The 19,371-nt window shown below is 48.5% G+C and overlaps 1 protein-coding gene across 1 annotated transcript in view; it reads left to right on the top strand.

Annotated features, from left to right (window-relative positions):
* TRIM46 (tripartite motif containing 46) overlaps window positions 1-2,226 on the top strand; it is a gene marked incomplete at its 5' end in the record, with an annotated part of 33,213 nt that extends 30,987 nt beyond the window's left edge. The window contains 1 exon segment of the mRNA XM_077463817.1: window positions 1,034-2,226. Coding sequence (XP_077319943.1) covers window positions 1,034-1,412 — 379 coding nt within the window.
* Window positions 2,227-19,371: the final 17,145 nt, after the last annotated feature.

Raw genomic sequence — 19,371 nt, 5'->3', positions numbered from 1 at the left:
TATAGGTGATATTGATATCATCTATACTAATCAATATATCATGTATATATATCAATAGGTATAGATTATATGTTGTTAGGTAAAGATGATGTATTGATTATTATAGGTGATCCTGATAAGAAAAGATGATGTGTTGATGGGTATAGATGATATATTGACGGGTACATGACATATTGATCAGGTAAAGATGATATAATTGGTATACATGATTTATTGATCAGGTAAATGATATATTGAGTGGTATAGATGATATATTGATCAGGTAAATGATATATTGATTGGTATAGATGATATATTGATCAGGTAAATGATATATTGATTGGTATAGATGATATATTGATCAGGTAAATGATATATTGAGTGGTATAGATGATATATTGATTGGTATAGATGATATATTGATTGGTATAGATGATATATTGATCAGGTAAATGATATATTGATTGGTATAGATGATATATTGATCAGGTAAATGATATATTGAGTGGTATAGATGATATATTGATCAGGTAAATGATATATTGATTGGTATAGATGATATATTGATCAGGTAAATGATATATTGATTGGTATAGATGATATATTGATCAGGTAAATGATATATTGATTGGTATAGATGATATATTGATCAGGTAAATGATATATTGATTGGTATAGATGATATATTGATCAGGTAAATGATATATTGATTGGTATAGATGATTTATTGATCAGGTAAATGATATATTGAGTGGTATAGATGATATATTGATTGGTATAGATGATATATTGATCGGTATAGATGATATATTGATTGGTATAGATGATATATTGATCAGGTAAATGATATATTGAGTGGTATAGATGATATATTGATTGGTATAGATGATATATTGATCGTATAGATGATATATTGATTGGTATAGATGATATATTGATCAGGTAAATGATATATTGATCGGTGTGTCATGGCGCATTGGATGATTATTATTACTATACAGGATTTGTATAGCGCTGACAGTTTGAATATTATGGTCTTCTCTCTCTCCGGCAGCCGCTATGACCCGGACAGCGGACACGACTCGGGAGCAGAAGACGCCACAATGGACGTGTCTCCATCCTTCTGCTTCCTGACGATCGGCATGGGCAAGATTCTGCAGCCACACGGCTCCCCGCCCACCTCCCGGGACCCCACCGGATGTACCATACCCCTCCCCCCACGCCTGGGCGTCTGCCTCGACTACGAGAAGGGGCGCGTGGGTTTCTTCGACGCCGTGTCCCACCGCGGCCTGTGGGAGGGCAGCGTGGACTGTTCGGGCCCCGTGTGCCCGGCGTTCTGCTTCATCGGCGGCGGGGCCCTCCAGCTGCAGGAACTGGTCACCATCAAACACGAGCGCAAGGTGACGATAAGCGGCTTCAGCAAAGCGGAGTGACCCCCCCCTCCCCCCATTAGACTAGCATAGTGGGAGAGGCCGAGTCACTGAGTGCCCTCTGGGGGGGCAAACCTGCAGCCCTTTGTGCCCATTCAACCCAGCACAAGAAATGGCCGCCAGGGCGCCCGACCGCCAAACACCCACCAGGGGGGGCGCGCTCTGCGGTCCAAGATCGGAACGAAGCCAAGACAGATGGACAAGGAAGGGTTCGATGTGCCACACATTGCATCATGGGTAACGCGTTCATTCACCGTCTTCGTCTGACCGCCCTTCTGTCCCCCTCAATCTGGGCTGGACCCACTGTGACCCCTCCCCCCCGACCCCCAGTAACAGGGTTACACCCCTCCCCCTCCCCAGTCCCAGAGCAGTCCTTCATCGCCAATGATTTCTACGCACTTTTTATTTAAGAGAAAACTTTTTGTAGGGAACGTCTTCCCTTTTCTATGTGTATGTGACCTGCACAGGATGAACATGACACACGCATGTGCACACACTCACACACGCATGCAGACTGCGAGCCCCGCCGGTGACCCCCCCCCCCCTCTCGGCCGCTCCTCAGTGCTATGCATGTTCCCGTGTACAGAGGGAATAGCCAATCACACATCTCTGCCTTCATCCTTCATTCCGCCCCTCTCAATCCACCACTGAGAGGAGTACACTGGGGGGGGGCGGAGATCCTCGGGGGCGGGGCTCCCTGACATTCATCACCACTTATACACACACAAGTAATAGGTAGTGCATTGCAGACGGTGACGGCTCTGTGTAATAGACGGACAGATGATAATAAAGAGGAACGCGGAGGATCTGCACCTGATTGGTTGTTTTGTTTTGTTTTTTGTCTGGAGGTAGGAGGAGCTTCCTCATCCCAGAGCCCTCTGTATATGGGGGAAGGGAGTAAAGTTATTATTATTTATCCTCATTACAGGGGGGGGTGTATATAAGGGGGGAAGGGGAGTATATGTGGGGTGTATATAGAGGGGGAAATAACGATCGTCTGCCCTGCAGATGGGGTAAGTTTTGCCCACTTACATAGAAATGAAGGGTCTATAATTGTATTTTATATGATGGAGACAGAAGATCAACCAAAAATCACACAATACAAATGTTACAAATGGAGTTCAGTGAGTAAAATAAGTATTTGACCCCCTTAGTGGTTGGTGGAGAAAGGGATGGTGTTCATGTTCCCACCTTCGTGTGTGACTGTAGGGATGGTGTTCGTGTTTCCACCTCCGTGTGTGACTGTAGGGATGGATGGTGTTTTTAGGGTGGGAACATGAACACCATCCCTACAGTCACACATGGAGGTGGGAACATGAACACCATCCCTACAGTCACACACGGAGGTGGGAACATGAACACCATCCCTACAGTCACACACGGAGGTGGGAACATGAACACCATCCCTACAGTCACACACGGAGGTGGGAACATGAACACCATCCCTACAGTCACACACGGAGGGTGGAAACATGAACACCATCCCTACAGTCACACACGGAGGGTGGAAACATGAACACCATCCCTACAGTCACACACGGAGGGGGGGAACATGAACACCATCCCTACAGTCACACACAGAGGTGGGAACATGAACACCATCCCTACAGTCACACACGGAGGTGGGAACATGAACACCATCCCTACAGTCACACACGGAGGTGGGAACATGAACACCATCCCTACAGTCACACACGGAGGTGGGAACATGAACACCATCCCTACAGTCACACACGGAGGTGGAAACATGAACACCATCCCTACAGTCACACACGGAGGGGGGAACATGAACACCATCCCTACAGTCACACACGGAGGGGGGAACATGAACACCATCCCTACAGTCACACACGGAGGTGGGAACATGAACACCATCCCTACAGTCACACACGGAGGGGGGAACATGAACACCATCCCTACAGTCACACACGGAGGTGGGAACATGAACACCATCCCTACAGTCACACACGGAGGTGGGAACATGAACACCATCCCTACAGTCACACACGGAGGTGGGAACATGAACACCATCCCTACAGTCACACACGGAGGGGGGAACATGAACACCATCCCTACAGTCACACACGGAGTTGGAAACATGAACACCATCCCTACAGTCACACACGGAGGGGGGAACATGAACACCATCCCTACAGTCACACACGGAGGTGGGAACATGAACACCATCCCTACAGTCACACACGGAGGGGGGAACATGAACACCATCCCTACAGTCACACACGGAGTTGGAAACATGAACACCATCCCTACAGTCACACACGGAGGTGGAAACATGAACACCATCCCTACAGTCACACACGGAGGGGGGAACATGAACACCATCCCTACAGTCACACACGGAGGGGGGAACATGAACACCATCCCTACAGTCACACACGGAGGTGGGAACATGAACACCATCCCTACAGTCACACACGGAGGGGGGAACATGAACACCATCCCTACAGTCACACACGGTGGTGGGAACATGAACACCATCCCTACAGTCACACACGGAGGTGGGAACATGAACACCATCCCTACAGTCACACACGGAGGGGGGAACATGAACACCATCCCTACAGTCACACACGGAGTTGGAAACATGAACACCATCCCTACAGTCACACACGGAGGGGGGAACATGAACACCATCCCTAAAGTCACACACGGAGGTGGGAACATGAACACCATCCCTACAGTCACACACGGAGGGGGGAACTTGAACACCATCCCTACAGTCACACACGGAGTTGGAAACATGAACACCATCCCTACAGTCACACACGGAGGTGGGAACATGAACACCATCCCTACAGTGACACACGGAGGGGGGAACATGAACACCATCCCTACAGTCACACACGGAGGTGGGAACATGAACACCATCCCTACAGTGACACACGGAGGTGGGAACATGAACACCATCCCTACAGTGACACACGGAGGGGGGAACATGAACACCATCCCTACAGTCACACACGGAGGTGGGAACATAAACACCATCCCTACAGTCACACACGGAGGTGGGAACATGAACACCATCCCTACAGTCACACATGGAGGTGGGAACATGAAAATCATCCCTACAGTCACACACGGAGGGGGGAACATGAACACCATCCCTACAGTCACACACGGAGGGGGGAACATGAACACCATCCCTACAGACACACACGGAGGGGGGAACATGAACACCATCCCTACAGACACACACGGAGGGGGGAACATGAACACCATCCCTACAGTCACACATGGAGGGAGGAACATGATGCTTTGGGGCTGTTTCTCTGATAAAGGTCCAGGCCGACTTTGCCGCATTGGGGGGCCAATGGACGGGGTCATGTATTGTAAGATCTTGGAGGAGAACCTTCTTCCCTCATCCAGAACACTGAAGATGGGTCATGGACGGGTCTTCCAGCATGACAATGACCCAAAATATACCGCCAAGGCAACAAAGGAGTGGCTCAAGAAGAAGCACATGAAGGTCATGGAGTGGCCTAGCCAGTCTCCAGACCTTAATCCTATAGAAAATGTATGGAGGAGCTGAAACTTCGAGTTGCCAAGAAACCTTCAGGATTTAGAGAAGATCTGTAGAGAAGAGAGGAGAAAATCCCTCCTGAGATGTGAAAACCTCATCACCACCTACAAGAAACGTCTGACCTCTGTGATCACCAACAAGGGTTTCTCCACCAACTACTAAGGGGGTCAAATACTTATTTTACTCACTGAACTCCATTGATAACATTTGTATTGTGTGGTTTTTGGTTGATCTTCTGTCTCCATCATATAAAATACAATTATAGACCCTTCATTTCTATGTAAGTGGGCAAAACTTCCAACATCTGCAGGGGAGACCATCGTTATCCCCCCCACTGTATGTACTGAATGCTGGGACACAAAAAATCTATTCCCCTCCCTGTCCACCAGAGGGCAGCAAATACTAAATAATGTATAATAGGGAGAGAATGGTGTCATTGCTGAGCTCTCATCGCCTTCCCAATCATGGAGCAAGCATGCAGCCAGTGAAGTCACAACTCCTAATCCTTCCTCCTCCAATGTACAAACTAATCACTGGGGGAGGGGAGATTGAGGAAATGACTCCCCGTCTACAAAGTTACAATGTACAGTCTGATCACTGGGGGAGGGGAGACTAAGGAAATGACTCCTCCTCCTCCTTCTACAAAGTTACAATGTACAGTCTGATCACTGGGGGAGGGGAGACTGAGGAGATGCTCAGCATAGACACAGTCACTGACTGTAGCTCAAGAATGTCTTTTTAATGATAAACATTTCTGATTATTGATCCGGTTTGCTGTGTATTGGGACAGGTCGGGGATTTCACTGCCAGGTCTTATATCCAGCAGGCCATAAAAGAGGATTTTCAGCATATCAGAGTTTACTTTGTAACTTTTATTGATTGTTTCCTGTTTGATTGATGTCACTGCTCCTATGATGTCATCGATTTACCTTTATACCTCCTCACCTCCCTGGCCGTGCCATAAAAACCGGCCACATCCCCGATTACCCAACTATACTCTCCTCGTAATATCCCTGACCCCAGGAGCTTACAGTCTAGAGGTATAATGAGACCCTGACCCCAGGAGCTTACAGTCTAGAGGTATAATGAGATCCTGACCCCAGGAGCTTACAGTCTAGAGATATGAGACCCTGACCCCAGGAGCTTACAGTCTAATGTATAATGAGACCCTGACCCCAGGAGCTTACAGTCTAGAGATATAATGAGACCCTGACCCCAGGAGCTTACAGTCTAGAGGTGTAATGAGATCCTGACCCCAGGAGCTTACAGTCTAGAAGTATAATGAGACCCTGACCCCAGGAGCTTACAGTCTAGAGGTATAATGAGATCCTGACCCCAGGAGCTTACAGTCTAGAGGTATAATGAGATCCTGACCCCAGGAGCTTACAGTCTAGAGGTATAATGAGATCCTGACCCCAGGAGCTTACAGTCTAGAGGTATAATGAGACCCTGACCCCAGGAGCTTACAATCTAGAGATATAATGAGATCCTGACCCCAGGAGCTTACAGTCTAGAGGTATAATGAGATCCTGACCCCAGGAGCTTACAGTCTAGAGGTATAATGAGACCCTGACCCCAGGAGCTTACAGTCTAGAGGTATAATGAGATCCTGACCCCAGGAGCTTACAGTCTAGAGGTATAATGAGACCCTGACCCCAGGAGCTTACAGTCTAGAGGTATAATGAGATCCTGACCCCAGGAGCTTACAGTCTAGAGGTATAATGAGATCCTGACCCCAGGAGCTTACAGTCTAGAGGTATAATGAGACCCTGACCCCAGGAGCTTACAGTCTAGAGGTATAATGAGACCCTGACCCCAGGAGCTTACAGTCTAGAGATATAATGAGATCCTGACCCCAGGAGCTTACAGTCTAGAGGTATAATGAGATCCTGACCCCAGGAGCTTACAGTCTAGAGGTATAATGAGACCCTGACCCCAAGAGCTTACAGTCTAGAGGTATAATGAGATCCCGACCCCAGGAGCTTACAGTCTAGAGGTAAAACGAGACCCTGACCCCAGGAGCTTACAGTCTAGAGGTAAAACGAGACCCTGACCCCAGGAGCTTACAGTCTAGAGGTAAAACGAGACCCTGACCCCAGGAGCTTACAGTCTAGAGATATAATGAGATCCTGACCCCAGGAGCTTACAGTCTAGAGATATAATGAGATCCTGACCCCAGGAGCTTACAGTCTAGAGGTATAATGAGATCCTGACCCCAGGAGCTTACAGTCTAGAGGTATAATGAGATCCTGACCCCAGGAGCTTACAGTCTAGAGATATAATGAGATCCTGACCCCAGGAGCTTACAGTCTAGAGATATAATGAGATCCTGACCCCAGGAGCTTACAGTCTAGAGATATAATGAGATCCTGACCCCAGGAGCTTACAGTCTAGAGGTATAATGAGACCCTGACCCCAGGAGCTTACAGTCTAGAGGTAAAACGAGACCCTGACCCCAGGAGCTTACAGTCTAGAGGTAAAACGAGACCCTGACCCCAGGAGCTTACAGTCTAGAGATATAATGAGATCCTGACCCCAGGAGCTTACAGTCTAGAGATATAATGAGATCCTGACCCCAGGAGCTTACAGTCTAGAGATATAATGAGATCCTGACCCCAGGAGCTTACAGTCTAGAGGTATAATGAGACCCCGACCCCAGGAGCTTACAGTCTAGAGGTATAATGAGATCCTGACCCCAGGAGCTTACAGTCTAGAGGTATAATGAGACCCTGACCCGAGGAGCTTACAGTCTAGAGGTATAATGAGATCCTGACCCCAGGAGCTTACAGTCTAGAGATATAATGAGATCCTGACCCCAGGAGCTTACAGTCTAGAGGTATAATGAGACCCTGACCCCAGGAGCTTACAGTCTAGAGGTATAATGAGATCCTGACCTCAGGAGCTTACAGTCTAGAACTCTTACTCTGTATAGAGACGTATATATGAAGTGATGATGCAATAAAGGCCCCTCCCCCTATATTTGGCCCCTCGGGATTCGGCCCCCATTGGCCGGCTACTGAACGGCCTGGATCTCCGGAATGGAAATTTCGGCATTTTGCGGGTTAATAAAACGTTTTTATAGCGGAAATAAAATTTTCTATGCAAATTCATCTCCAAGTAGAGCGGAAAGTTTCAGTTTCCTGGCCGACACCCATCACATGGAGGAACGGCGTGAAATCCGATGACAAATACAGAGATAATACAATCTATTAACCACCGCGCTGCCAACCCGCGAGGACAAAGACGTATCTGATGATTGCAGGAGGAAAACGTTTCCTTAAATGTTACTTTGACTACAAGGAAACAACAAAGAAAAATTAGAAAAACAAAATAAATGCCAGATCTGTGATCTGAAAACCGCTCCTGGGTGCGTCCGCGTCCCATCACCGGTCAGATCACCATGGATAAAATATCGCCATATACTCGATGGGACTCCTCCAGATGTAATGAGGGATGGACAGAAGGTCACAGTGGTGGGACAAAGTGGTAAAGCACACAACCAGGTCACCCTGGCGGATGACGGGGGGAGGGGGGGTCATCTGAAGGGCGGGGTCTAAGCACTAACCAGTGATTAAAAGGGTCCAGTAGAAGATACAGCAGGGAGTGATCGAGGGGAGACGTAGTCAAGGAACAAGCCAAAGGTCAGCGATGAGAGGTAGTGGAGAAGAGGACAAAGGAGAGAACAATAACCACAAACAGGAAACGCAAAGGCGGAGCTTAAATAGGAAGTTCATGGAAGGAGCAAAGAGTTCAAAGTTCACCAGAAACAAAGCAAGATTGTCCAAGGAATCAGGCGGGACGCTGTCTGGTATCTCAGGTGGCTCATCGAGGAGAGGCAGTGCCAGAAGCAGCTGAGGACGTGGGTTCAGATGCTGGAAATACGACTTTGTACCTTTTTATCTGGAGATCCTTCTATTGTCCTATCTGGAGACCTCGTATCTTCCTATCTGGAGACCTCGTATCTTCCTATCTGGAGACCTCGTATCTTCCTATCTGGAGACCTCGTATCTTCCTATCTGGAGACCTCGTATCTTCCTATCTGGAGACCTCGTATCTTCCTATCTGGAGACCTCGTATCTTCCTATCTGGAGACCTCGTATCTTCCTATCTGGAGACCTCGTATCTTCCTATCTGGAGACCTCGTATCTTCCTATCTGGAGACCTCGTATCTTCCTATCTGGAGACCTCGTATCTTCCTATCTGGAGACCTCGTATCTTCCTATCTGGAGACCTCGTATCTTCCTATCTGGAGACCTCGTATCTTCCTATCTAGAGACCTCGTATCTTCCTATCTGGAGACCTCGTATCTTCCTATCTAGAGACCTCGTATCTTCCTATCTATAGACCTCGTATCTTCCTATCTATAGACCTCGTATCTTCCTATCTATAGACCTCGTATCTTCCTATCTGGAGACCTCGTATCTTCCTATCTGGAGACCTCGTATCTTCCTATCTATAGACCTCGTATCTTCCTATCTATAGACCTCGTATCTTCCTATCTGGAGACCTCGTATCTTCCTATCTATAGACCTCGTATCTTCCTATCTGGAGACCTCGTATCTTCCTATCTATAGACCTCGTATCTTCCTATCTGGAGACCTCGTATCTTCCTATCTGGAGACCTCGTATCTTCCTATCTAGAGACCTCGTATCTTCCTATCTGGAGACCTCGTATCTTCCTATCTAGAGACCTCGTATCTTCCTATCTGGAGACCTCGTATCTTCCTATCTGGAGACCTTGTATCTTCCTATCTGGAGATCTCGTATCTTCCTATCTGGAGACCTCGTATCTTCCTATCTGGAGACCTCGTATCTTCCTATCTATAGACCTCGTATCTTCCTATCTATAGACCTCGTATCTTCCTATCTGGAGACCTCGTATCTTCCTATCTGGAGACCTCGTATCTTCCTATCTAGAGACCTCGTATCTTCCTATCTGGAGACCTCGTATCTTCCTATCTGGAGACCTCGTATCTTCCTATCTAGAGACCTCGTATCTTCCTATCTGGAGACCTCGTATCTTCCTATCTATAGACCTCGTATCTTCCTATCTAGAGACCTCGTATCTTCCTATCTAGAGACCTCGTATCTTCCTATCTGGAGACCTCGTATCTTCCTATCTATAGACCTCGTATATTCCTATCTAGAGACCTTGTATCTTCCTATCTAGAGACCTCGTATCTTCCTATCTAGAGACCTCGTATCTTCCTATCTGGAGACCTCGTATCTTCCTATCTGGAGACCTTGTATCTTCCTATCTGGAGACCTCGTATCTTCCTATCTATAGACCTCGTATCTTCCTATCTGGAGACCTCGTATCTTCCTATCTAGAGACCTCGTATCTTCCTATCTGGAGACCTCGTATCTTCCTATCTGGAGACCTCGTATCTTCCTATCTAGAGACCTCGTATCTTCCTATCTATAGACCTCGTATCTTCCTATCTGGAGACCTCGTATCTTCCTATCTGGAGACCTCGTATCTTCCTATCTGGAGACCTCGTATCTTCCTATCTGGAGACCTCGTATCTTCCTATCTGGAGACCTCGTATCTTCCTATCTAGAGACCTCGTATCTTCCTATCTGGAGACCTCGTATCTTCCTATCTAGAGACCTCGTATCTTCCTATCTGGAGACCTCGTATCTTCCTATCTGGAGACCTTGTATCTTCCTATCTAGAGACCTCGTATCTTCCTATCTGGAGACCTCGTATCTTCCTATCTGGAGACCTCGTATCTTCCTATCTGGAGACCTCGTATCTTCCTATCTGGAGACCTCGTATCTTCCTATCTGGAGACCTCGTATCTTCCTATCTAGAGACCTTGTATCTTCCTATCTAGAGACCTCGTATCTTCCTATCTGGAGACCTCGTATCTTCCTATCTGGAGACCTCGTATCTTCCTATCTGGAGACCTCGTATCTTCCTATCTGGAGACCTCGTATCTTCCTATCTGGAGACCTCGTATCTTCCTATCTGGAGACCTCGTATCTTCCTATCTAGAGACCTCGTATCTTCCTATCTAGAGACCTCGTATCTTCCTATCTGGAGACCTCGTATCTTCCTATCTATAGACCTCGTATATTCCTATCTGGAGACCTCGTATCTTCCTATCTAGAGACCTCGTATCTTCCTATCTGGAGACCTCGTATCTTCCTATCTAGAGACCTCGTATCTTCCTATCTGGAGACCTCGTATCTTCCTATCTGGAGACCTTGTATCTTCCTATCTAGAGACCTCGTATCTTCCTATCTGGAGACCTCGTATCTTCCTATCTGGAGACCTCGTATCTTCCTATCTGGAGACCTCGTATCTTCCTATCTGGAGACCTCGTATCTTCCTATCTGGAGACCTCGTATCTTCCTATCTAGAGACCTCGTATCTTCCTATCTAGAGACCTCGTATCTTCCTATCTGGAGACCTCGTATCTTCCTATCTGGAGACCTCGTATCTTCCTATCTGGAGACCTCGTATCTTCCTATCTGGAGACCTCGTATCTTCCTATCTGGAGACCTCGTATCTTCCTATCTGGAGACCTCGTATCTTCCTATCTGGAGACCTCGTATCTTCCTATCTAGAGACCTCGTATCTTCCTATCTAGAGACCTCGTATCTTCCTATCTGGAGACCTCGTATCTTCCTATCTAGAGACCTCGTATCTTCCTATCTGGAGACCTCGTATCTTCCTATCTGGAGACCTCGTATCTTCCTATCTAGAGACCTCGTATCTTCCTATCTGGAGACCTCGTATCTTCCTATCTGGAGACCTCGTATCTTCCTATCTAGAGACCTCGTATCTTCCTATCTAGAGACCTCGTATCTTTCTATCTGGAGACCTCGTATCTTCCTATCTGGAGACCTCGTATCTTCCTATCTGGAGACCTCGTATCTTCCTATCTGGAGACCTCGTATCTTCCTATCTGGAGACCTCGTATCTTCCTATCTGGAGACCTCGTATCTTCCTATCTGGAGACCTCGTATCTTCCTATCTGGAGACCTCGTATCTTCCTATCTGGAGACCTCGTATCTTCCTATCTGGAGACCTCGTATCTTCCTATCTGGAGACCTTGTATCTTCCTATCTGGAGACCTCGTATCTTCCTATCTGGAGACCTCGTATCTTCCTATCTGGAGACCTCGTATCTTCCTATCTGGAGACCTCGTATCTTCCTATCTGGAGACCTCGTATCTTCCTATCTGGAGACCTCGTATCTTCCTATCTGGAGACCTCGTATCTTCCTATCTATAGACCTCGTATCTTCCTATCTGGAGACCTCGTATCTACCTATCTAGAGACCTCGTATCTTCCTATCTATAGACCTCGTATCTTCCTATCTAGAGACCTCGTATCTTCCTATCTGGAGACCTCGTATCTTCCTATCTAGAGACCTCGTATCTTCCTATCTGGAGACCTCGTATCTTCCTATCTGGAGACCTCGTATCTTCCTATCTGGAGACCTCGTATCTTCCTATCTGGAGACCTCGTATCTTCCTATCTGGAGATCTCGTATCTTCCTATCTATAGACCTCGTATCTTCCTATCTGGAGATCTCGTATCTTCCTATCTGGAGACCTCGTATCTTCCTATCTAGAGACCTCGTATCTTCCTATCTATAGACCTCGTATCTTCCTATCTGGAGACCTCGTATCTTCCTATCTAGAGACCTCGTATCTTCCTATCTGGAGACCTCGTATCTTCCTATCTGGAGACCTCGTATCTTCCTATCTGGAGACCTCGTATCTTCCTATCTAGAGACCTCGTATCCTCCTATCTGGAGATCTCGTATCCTCCTATCTGGAGATCTCGTATCTTCCTATCTGGAGACCTCGTATCTTCCTATCTGGAGACCTCGTATCTTCCTATCTAGAGACCTCGTATCCTCCTATCTGGAGATCTCGTATCCTCCTATCTGGAGATCTCGTATCTTCCTATCTGGAGACCTCGTATCTTCCTATCTGGAGACCTCGTATCTTCCTATCTGGAGACCTCGTATCTTCCTATCTGGAGACCTCGTATCTTCCTATCTGGAGACCTTGTATCTTCCTATCTGGAGACCTCGTATCTTCCTATTTGGAGACCTCGTATCTTCCTATCTGGAGACCTCGTATCTTCCTATCTGGAGACCTCGTATCTTCCTATCTAGAGACCTCGTATCTTCCTATCTGGAGACCTCGTATCTTCCTATCTGGAGACCTCGTATCTTCCTATCTGGAGACCTCGTATCCTCCTATCTGGAGACCTCGTATCTTCCTATCTGGAGACCTCGTATCTTCCTATCTAGAGACCTCGTATCTTCCTATCTGGAGACCTCGTATCTTCCTATCTGGAGACCTCGTATCTTCCTATCTGGAGACCTCGTATCTTCCTATCTGGAGACCTCGTATCTTCCTATCTGGAGACCTCGTATCTTCCTATCTATAGACCTCATATCTTCCTATCTGGAGACCTCGTATCTTCCTATCTGGAGACCTCGTATCTTCCTATCTGGAGACCTCGTATCTTCCTATCTGGAGAACTCGTATCTTCCTATCTAGAGACCTCGTATCTTCCTATCTGGAGACCTCGTATCTTCCTATCTGGAGACCTCGTATCTTCCTATCTATAGACCTCGTATCTTCCTATCTAGAGACCTCGTATCTTCCTATCTAGAGACCTCGTATCTTCCTATCTGGAGACCTCGTATCTTCCTATCTATAGACCTCATATCTTCCTATCTGGAGACCTCGTATCTTCCTATCTGGAGACCTCGTATCTTCCTATCTGGAGACCTCGTATCTTCCTATCTGGAGACCTCGTATCTTCCTATCTAGAGACCTCGTATCTTCCTATCTGGAGACCTCGTATCTTCCTATCTGGAGACCTCGTATCTTCCTATCTAGAGACCTCGTATCTTCCTATCTAGAGACCTCATATCTTCCTATCTGGAGACCTCGTATCTTCCTATCTAGAGACCTCGTATCTTCCTATCTGGAGACCTCGTATCTTCCTATCTGGAGACCTCGTATCTTCCTATCTGGAGACCTCGTATCCTCCTATCTGGAGATCTCGTATCTTCCTATCTGGAGACCTCGTATCTTCCTATCTGGAGACCTCGTATCTTCCTATCTGGAGACCTCGTATCTTCCTATCTGGAGACCTCGTATCTTCCTATCTAGAGACCTCGTATCTTCCTATCTGGAGACCTCGTATCTTCCTATCTGGAGACCTCGTATCTTCCTATCTGGAGACCTCGTATCTTCCTATCTAGAGACCTCGTATCTTCCTATCTGGAGACCTCGTATCTTCCTATCTAGAGACCTCGTATCTTCCTATCTGGAGACCTTGTATCTTCCTATCTAGAGACCTCGTATCTTCCTATCTGGAGACCTCGTATCTTCCTATCTGGAGACCTCGTATCTTCCTATCTAGAGACCTCGTATCTTCCTATCTGGAGACCTTGTATCTTCCTATCTAGAGACCTCGTATCTTCCTATCTAGAGACCTCGTATCTTCCTATCTGGAGACCTCGTATCTTCCTATCTGGAGACCTCGTATCCTCCTATCTGGAGATCTCGTATCTTCCTATCTGGAGACCTCGTATCTTCCTATCTGGAGACCTCGTATCTTCCTATCTAGAGACCTCGTATCTTCCTATCTGGAGACCTTGTATCTTCCTATCTAGAGACCTCGTATCTTCCTATCTGGAGACCTCGTATCTTCCTATCTGGAGACCTCGTATCTTCCTATCTAGAGACCTCGTATCTTCCTATCTGGAGACCTCGTATCTTCCTATCTGGAGACCTCGTATCTTCCTATCTAGAGACCTCGTATCTTCCTATCTATAGACCTCGTATCTTCCTATCTAGAGACCTCGTATCTTCCTATCTGGAGATCTCGTATCTTCCTATCTGGAGACCTCGTATCTTCCTATCTAGAGACCTCGTATCTTCCTATCTGGAGACCTCGTATCTTCCTATCTGGAGACCTTGTATCTTCCTATCTAGAGACCTCGTATCTTCCTATCTGGAGACCTCGTATCTTCCTATCTATAGACCTCGTATCTTCCTATCTGGAGACCTCGTATCTTCCTATCTGGAGACCTCGTATCTTCCTATCTGGAGACCTCGTATCTTCCTATCTAGAGACCTCGTATCCTCCTATCTGGAGACCTCGTATCTTCCTATCTGGAGACCTCGTATCCTCCTATCTGGAGACCTCGTATCTTCCTATCTGGAGACCTCGTATCTTCCTATCTATAGACCTCGTATCTTCCTATCTGGAGACCTCGTATCTTCCTATCTGGAGACCTCGTATCCTCCTATCTAGAGACCTCGTATCTTCCTATCTATAGACCTCGTATCTTCCTATCTGGAGACCTCATATCTTCCTATCTGGAGACCTCGTATCCTCCTATCTAGAGACCTCGTATCTTCCTATCTGGAGACCTCGTATCTTCCTATCTGGAGACCTCATACGGTCTTTTTAGGTATGTTGGAATTTTCCAATGTAGAAGAGAAGTCGTATTTCCAGTGATAATTGAAGAGTGTCTAGGAGAAGAGTTCCTTGAGGCATCTCCTCTACAGTCCTAATATTGAGAATGTTTATCTCTAGTATTTATGGAGAGGAATTTCCTCCAGGTGGGAAGATGATTCAGAAAATGTTCTGGACCCCCGAGTCACATGTACGGAAATGGAGGAAAACATGGAGAAGCCGAGCACCGCAGAACAACCGGGAGACATTCACAGATGGGAAAGGTGATTGTTGCCGATCCTCGAGCCGGTTATGAGGTGCGGAGCTCTCAGCCGGATCTCCAGAAGTCACATTCTCCCAGGGGGCCGCCCATTTCATCCACCAGAACCAAACACATGATGGCGGCCTCCATACTGGAGGGTGGGAGGGATCATACTGACGGGTGGGCGGGGTCATACTGGCGAGTGGGCGGGATCATACTGGAGGGTGGGCGGGATCATACTGGCGGGTGGGCGGGATCATACTGACGGGTGGGTGGGATCATACTGGAGGGTGGGCGGGATCATACTGACGGGTGGGTGGGATCATACTGGAGGGTGGGCGGGATCATACTGGAGGGTGGGTGGGGTCATACTGGCGGGTGGGCGGGATCTTACTGGAGGGTGGGCGGGATCATACTGGAGGGCGGGATCATACTGGAGGGTGGGTGGGATAATACTGGAGGGCGGGATCATACTGGAGGGTGGGTGGGATCATACTGGAGGGCGGGATCATACTGGAGGGTGGGCGGGATCATACTGGAGGGCGGGATCATACTGGAGGGCGGGATCATACTGGAGGGTGGGTGGGATCATACTGGAGGGCGGGATCATACTGGAGGGTGGGTGGGATCATACTGGAGGGTGGGATCATACTGGAGGGTGGGCGGGATCATACTGGAGGGCGGGATCATACTGGAGGGTGGGTGGGATCATACTGGAGGGTGGGCGGGATCATACTGGCGGGTGGGTGGGATCATACTGGAGGGCGGGATAATATTGGCGGGTGGGTGGGATCATACTGGCGGGTGGGCGGGATCATACTGGCAGGTGGGCGGGATCATACTGGCGGGTGGGTGGGATCATACTGGCGGGTGGGCGGGATCAATGGCGATGAGGCTCACCATCTGGGATGACAACCTTGATGGACTTTTTCTAATGACCTCTCTTTGGATATGACCAATGCGCTCGTGTTCTGGGCCCTAGGAGAGATGGGGCGTCGGGGGATGGGTAGGGCCACCATCGGCGGTTCCGGAGCGGGGCCAACCATTTAGGCGCGCTCTGTTCCGGAGCTCCGGGGGAGGCTGGAAAAAAGTCAATTACAGGTTTGCAGCTTCTCACGGCTGACGGAGCAAATACAGTGCAGAGCAACCGCCGGCCGAGACTTGAGATGCCGACCGACTAACCCCTCATCTGCTGCACTGATAATACTGTCCTGAGGAGCGCCCCTCCTTGTAGGCCCCACACTGATAATACTGTCCTGTGGAGCGCCCCTCCTTGTAGGCTCAACACTGATAATACTGTCCTGAGGAGCGCCCCTCCTTGTAGGCCCCACACTGATAATACTGTCCTGAGGAGCGCCCCTCCTTGTAGGCCCAACACTGATAATACTGTCCTGAGGAGCGCCCCTCCTTGTAGGCCCCACACTGATAATACTGTCCTGAGGAGCGCCCCTCCTTGTAGGCCCAACACTGATAATACTGTCCTGAGGAGCGCCCCTCCTTGTAGGCCCCACACTGATAATACTGTCCTGAGGAGCGCCCCTCCTTGTAGGCTCAACACTGATAATACTGTCCTGTGGAGCGCCCCTCCTTGTAGGCTCAACACTGATAATACTGTCCTGAGGAGCGCCCCTCCTTGTAGGCCCAACACTGATAATACTGTCCTGAGGAGCGCCCCTCCTTGTAGGCCCCACACTGATAATACTGTCCTGTGGAGCGCCCCTCCTTGTAGGCCCCACACTGATAATACTGTCCTGAGGAGCGCCCCTCCTTGTAGGCTCAACACTGATAATACTGTCCTGAGGAGCGCCCCTCCTTGTAGGCTCAACACTGATAATACTGTCCTGAGGAGCGCCCCTCCTTGTAGGCCCAACACTGATAATACTGTCCTGTGGAGCGCCCCTCCTTGTAGGCCCCACACTGATAATACTGTCCTGTGGAGCGCCCCTCCTTGTAGGCCCCACACTGATAATACTGTCCTGTGGAGCGCCCCTCCTTGTAGGCCCCACACTGATAATACTGTCCTGTGGAGCGCCCCTCCTTGTAGGCTCAACACTGATAATACTGTCCTGAGGAGCGCCCCTCCTTGTAGGCCCCACACTGATAATACTGTCCTGTGGAGCGCCCCTCCTTGTAGGCCCCACACTGATAATACTGTCCTGAGGAGCGCCCCTCCTTGTAGGCCCCACACTGATAATACTGTCCTGTGGAGCGCCCCTCCTTGTAGGCCCCACACTGATAATACTGTCCTGTGGAGCGCCCCTCCTTGTAGGCCCAACACTGATAATACTGTCCTGAGGAGCGCCCCTCCTTGTAGGCCCAACACTGATAATACTGTCCTGAGGAGCGCCCCTCCTTGTAGGCCCCACACTGATAATACTGTCCTGAGGAGCGCCCCTCCTTGTAGGCCCCACACTGATAATACTGTCCTGTGGAGCGCCCCTCCTTGTAGGCCCCACACTGATAATACTGTCCTGTGGAGCGCCCCTCCTTGTAGGCCCAACACTGATAATACTGTCCTGAGGAGCGCCCCTCCTTGTAGGCCCAACACTGATAATACTGTCCTGAGGAGCGCCCCTCCTTGTAGGCCCCACACTGATAATACTGTCCTGAGGAGCGCCCCTCCTTGTAGGCCCCACACTGATAATACTGTCCTGTGGAGCGCCCCTCCTTGTAGGCCCCACACTGATAATACTGTCCTGTGGAGCGCCCCTCCTTGTAGGCCCAACACTGATAATACTGTCCTGTGGAGCGCCCCTCCTTGTAGGCCCAACACTGATAATACTGTCCTGAGGAGCAGGAGAGGGCTGAACCTACATGGAGGGGCGCTCCAGAGGTCAGAGGTTATCATGGGTGGCGTGATATCAGTGCGGAGCGCACACAATGAACTGACTTATCACACAGACATTCCTGGTATGTTGGTGATGGGCCAGCTGCTAAGGTGAGGCGGGGGAGGTGTCGGGCTCAGCGATGCCAATATTTGTATGTAAATATTTGTGATGGGCAAACAAGAAGGGGCGCTTCATAGGGCACGATTCATCCCGGAATTATTCTATATAACACAGGGAGATCTTCTCCCAACACGTTTCATGGGATGAGGATCACTTCCTCAGGGATCACACTCAGGTTCAGGGATATCCAGGAATTCTTCTATATATCACAGGGAGATTTTCTCCCAACACGTTTCATGGGATGAGGATCCCTTCCTCAGGGATCACACTCAGGTTTAGGAATATACACGATCCATCCAGGAATTCTTCTATATATCACAGGGAGATCTTCTCCCAACACGTTTCATGGGATGAGGATCACTTCCTCAGGGATCACACTCAGGTTTAGGAATATACACGATCCATCCAGGAATTCTTCTATATATCACAGGGAGATCTTCTCCCAACACGTTTCATGGGATGAGGATCACTTCCTCAGGGATCACACTCAGGTTCAGGAATATCCAGGAATTCTTCTATATATCACAGGGAGAACTTCTCCCGACACGTTTCATGGGATGAGGATCACTTCCTCAGGGATCAACCTCAGGTTCAGGGATATCCAGGAATTCTTCTATATATCACAGGGAGAACTTCTCCCGACACGTTTCATGGGATGAGGATCACTTCCTCAGGGGTCACATTCAGGTTCAGGAATATACACGATCCATCCTGGAATTCTTCTATATATCACAGGGAGATCTTCTCCCGACACGTTTCATGGGATGA

The sequence above is a fragment of the Lithobates pipiens genome, unplaced genomic scaffold (genome assembly GCF_037356315.1).
Source record: "Lithobates pipiens isolate NorthernLeopardFrog02 unplaced genomic scaffold, aLitPip1_a1.2 Scaffold_30, whole genome shotgun sequence".
NCBI lineage: Eukaryota > Metazoa > Chordata > Amphibia > Anura > Ranidae > Lithobates > Lithobates pipiens.
Note: the sequence above shows the minus strand (reverse complement) of the source record. Positions and strands in the feature narration are given on the sequence as shown.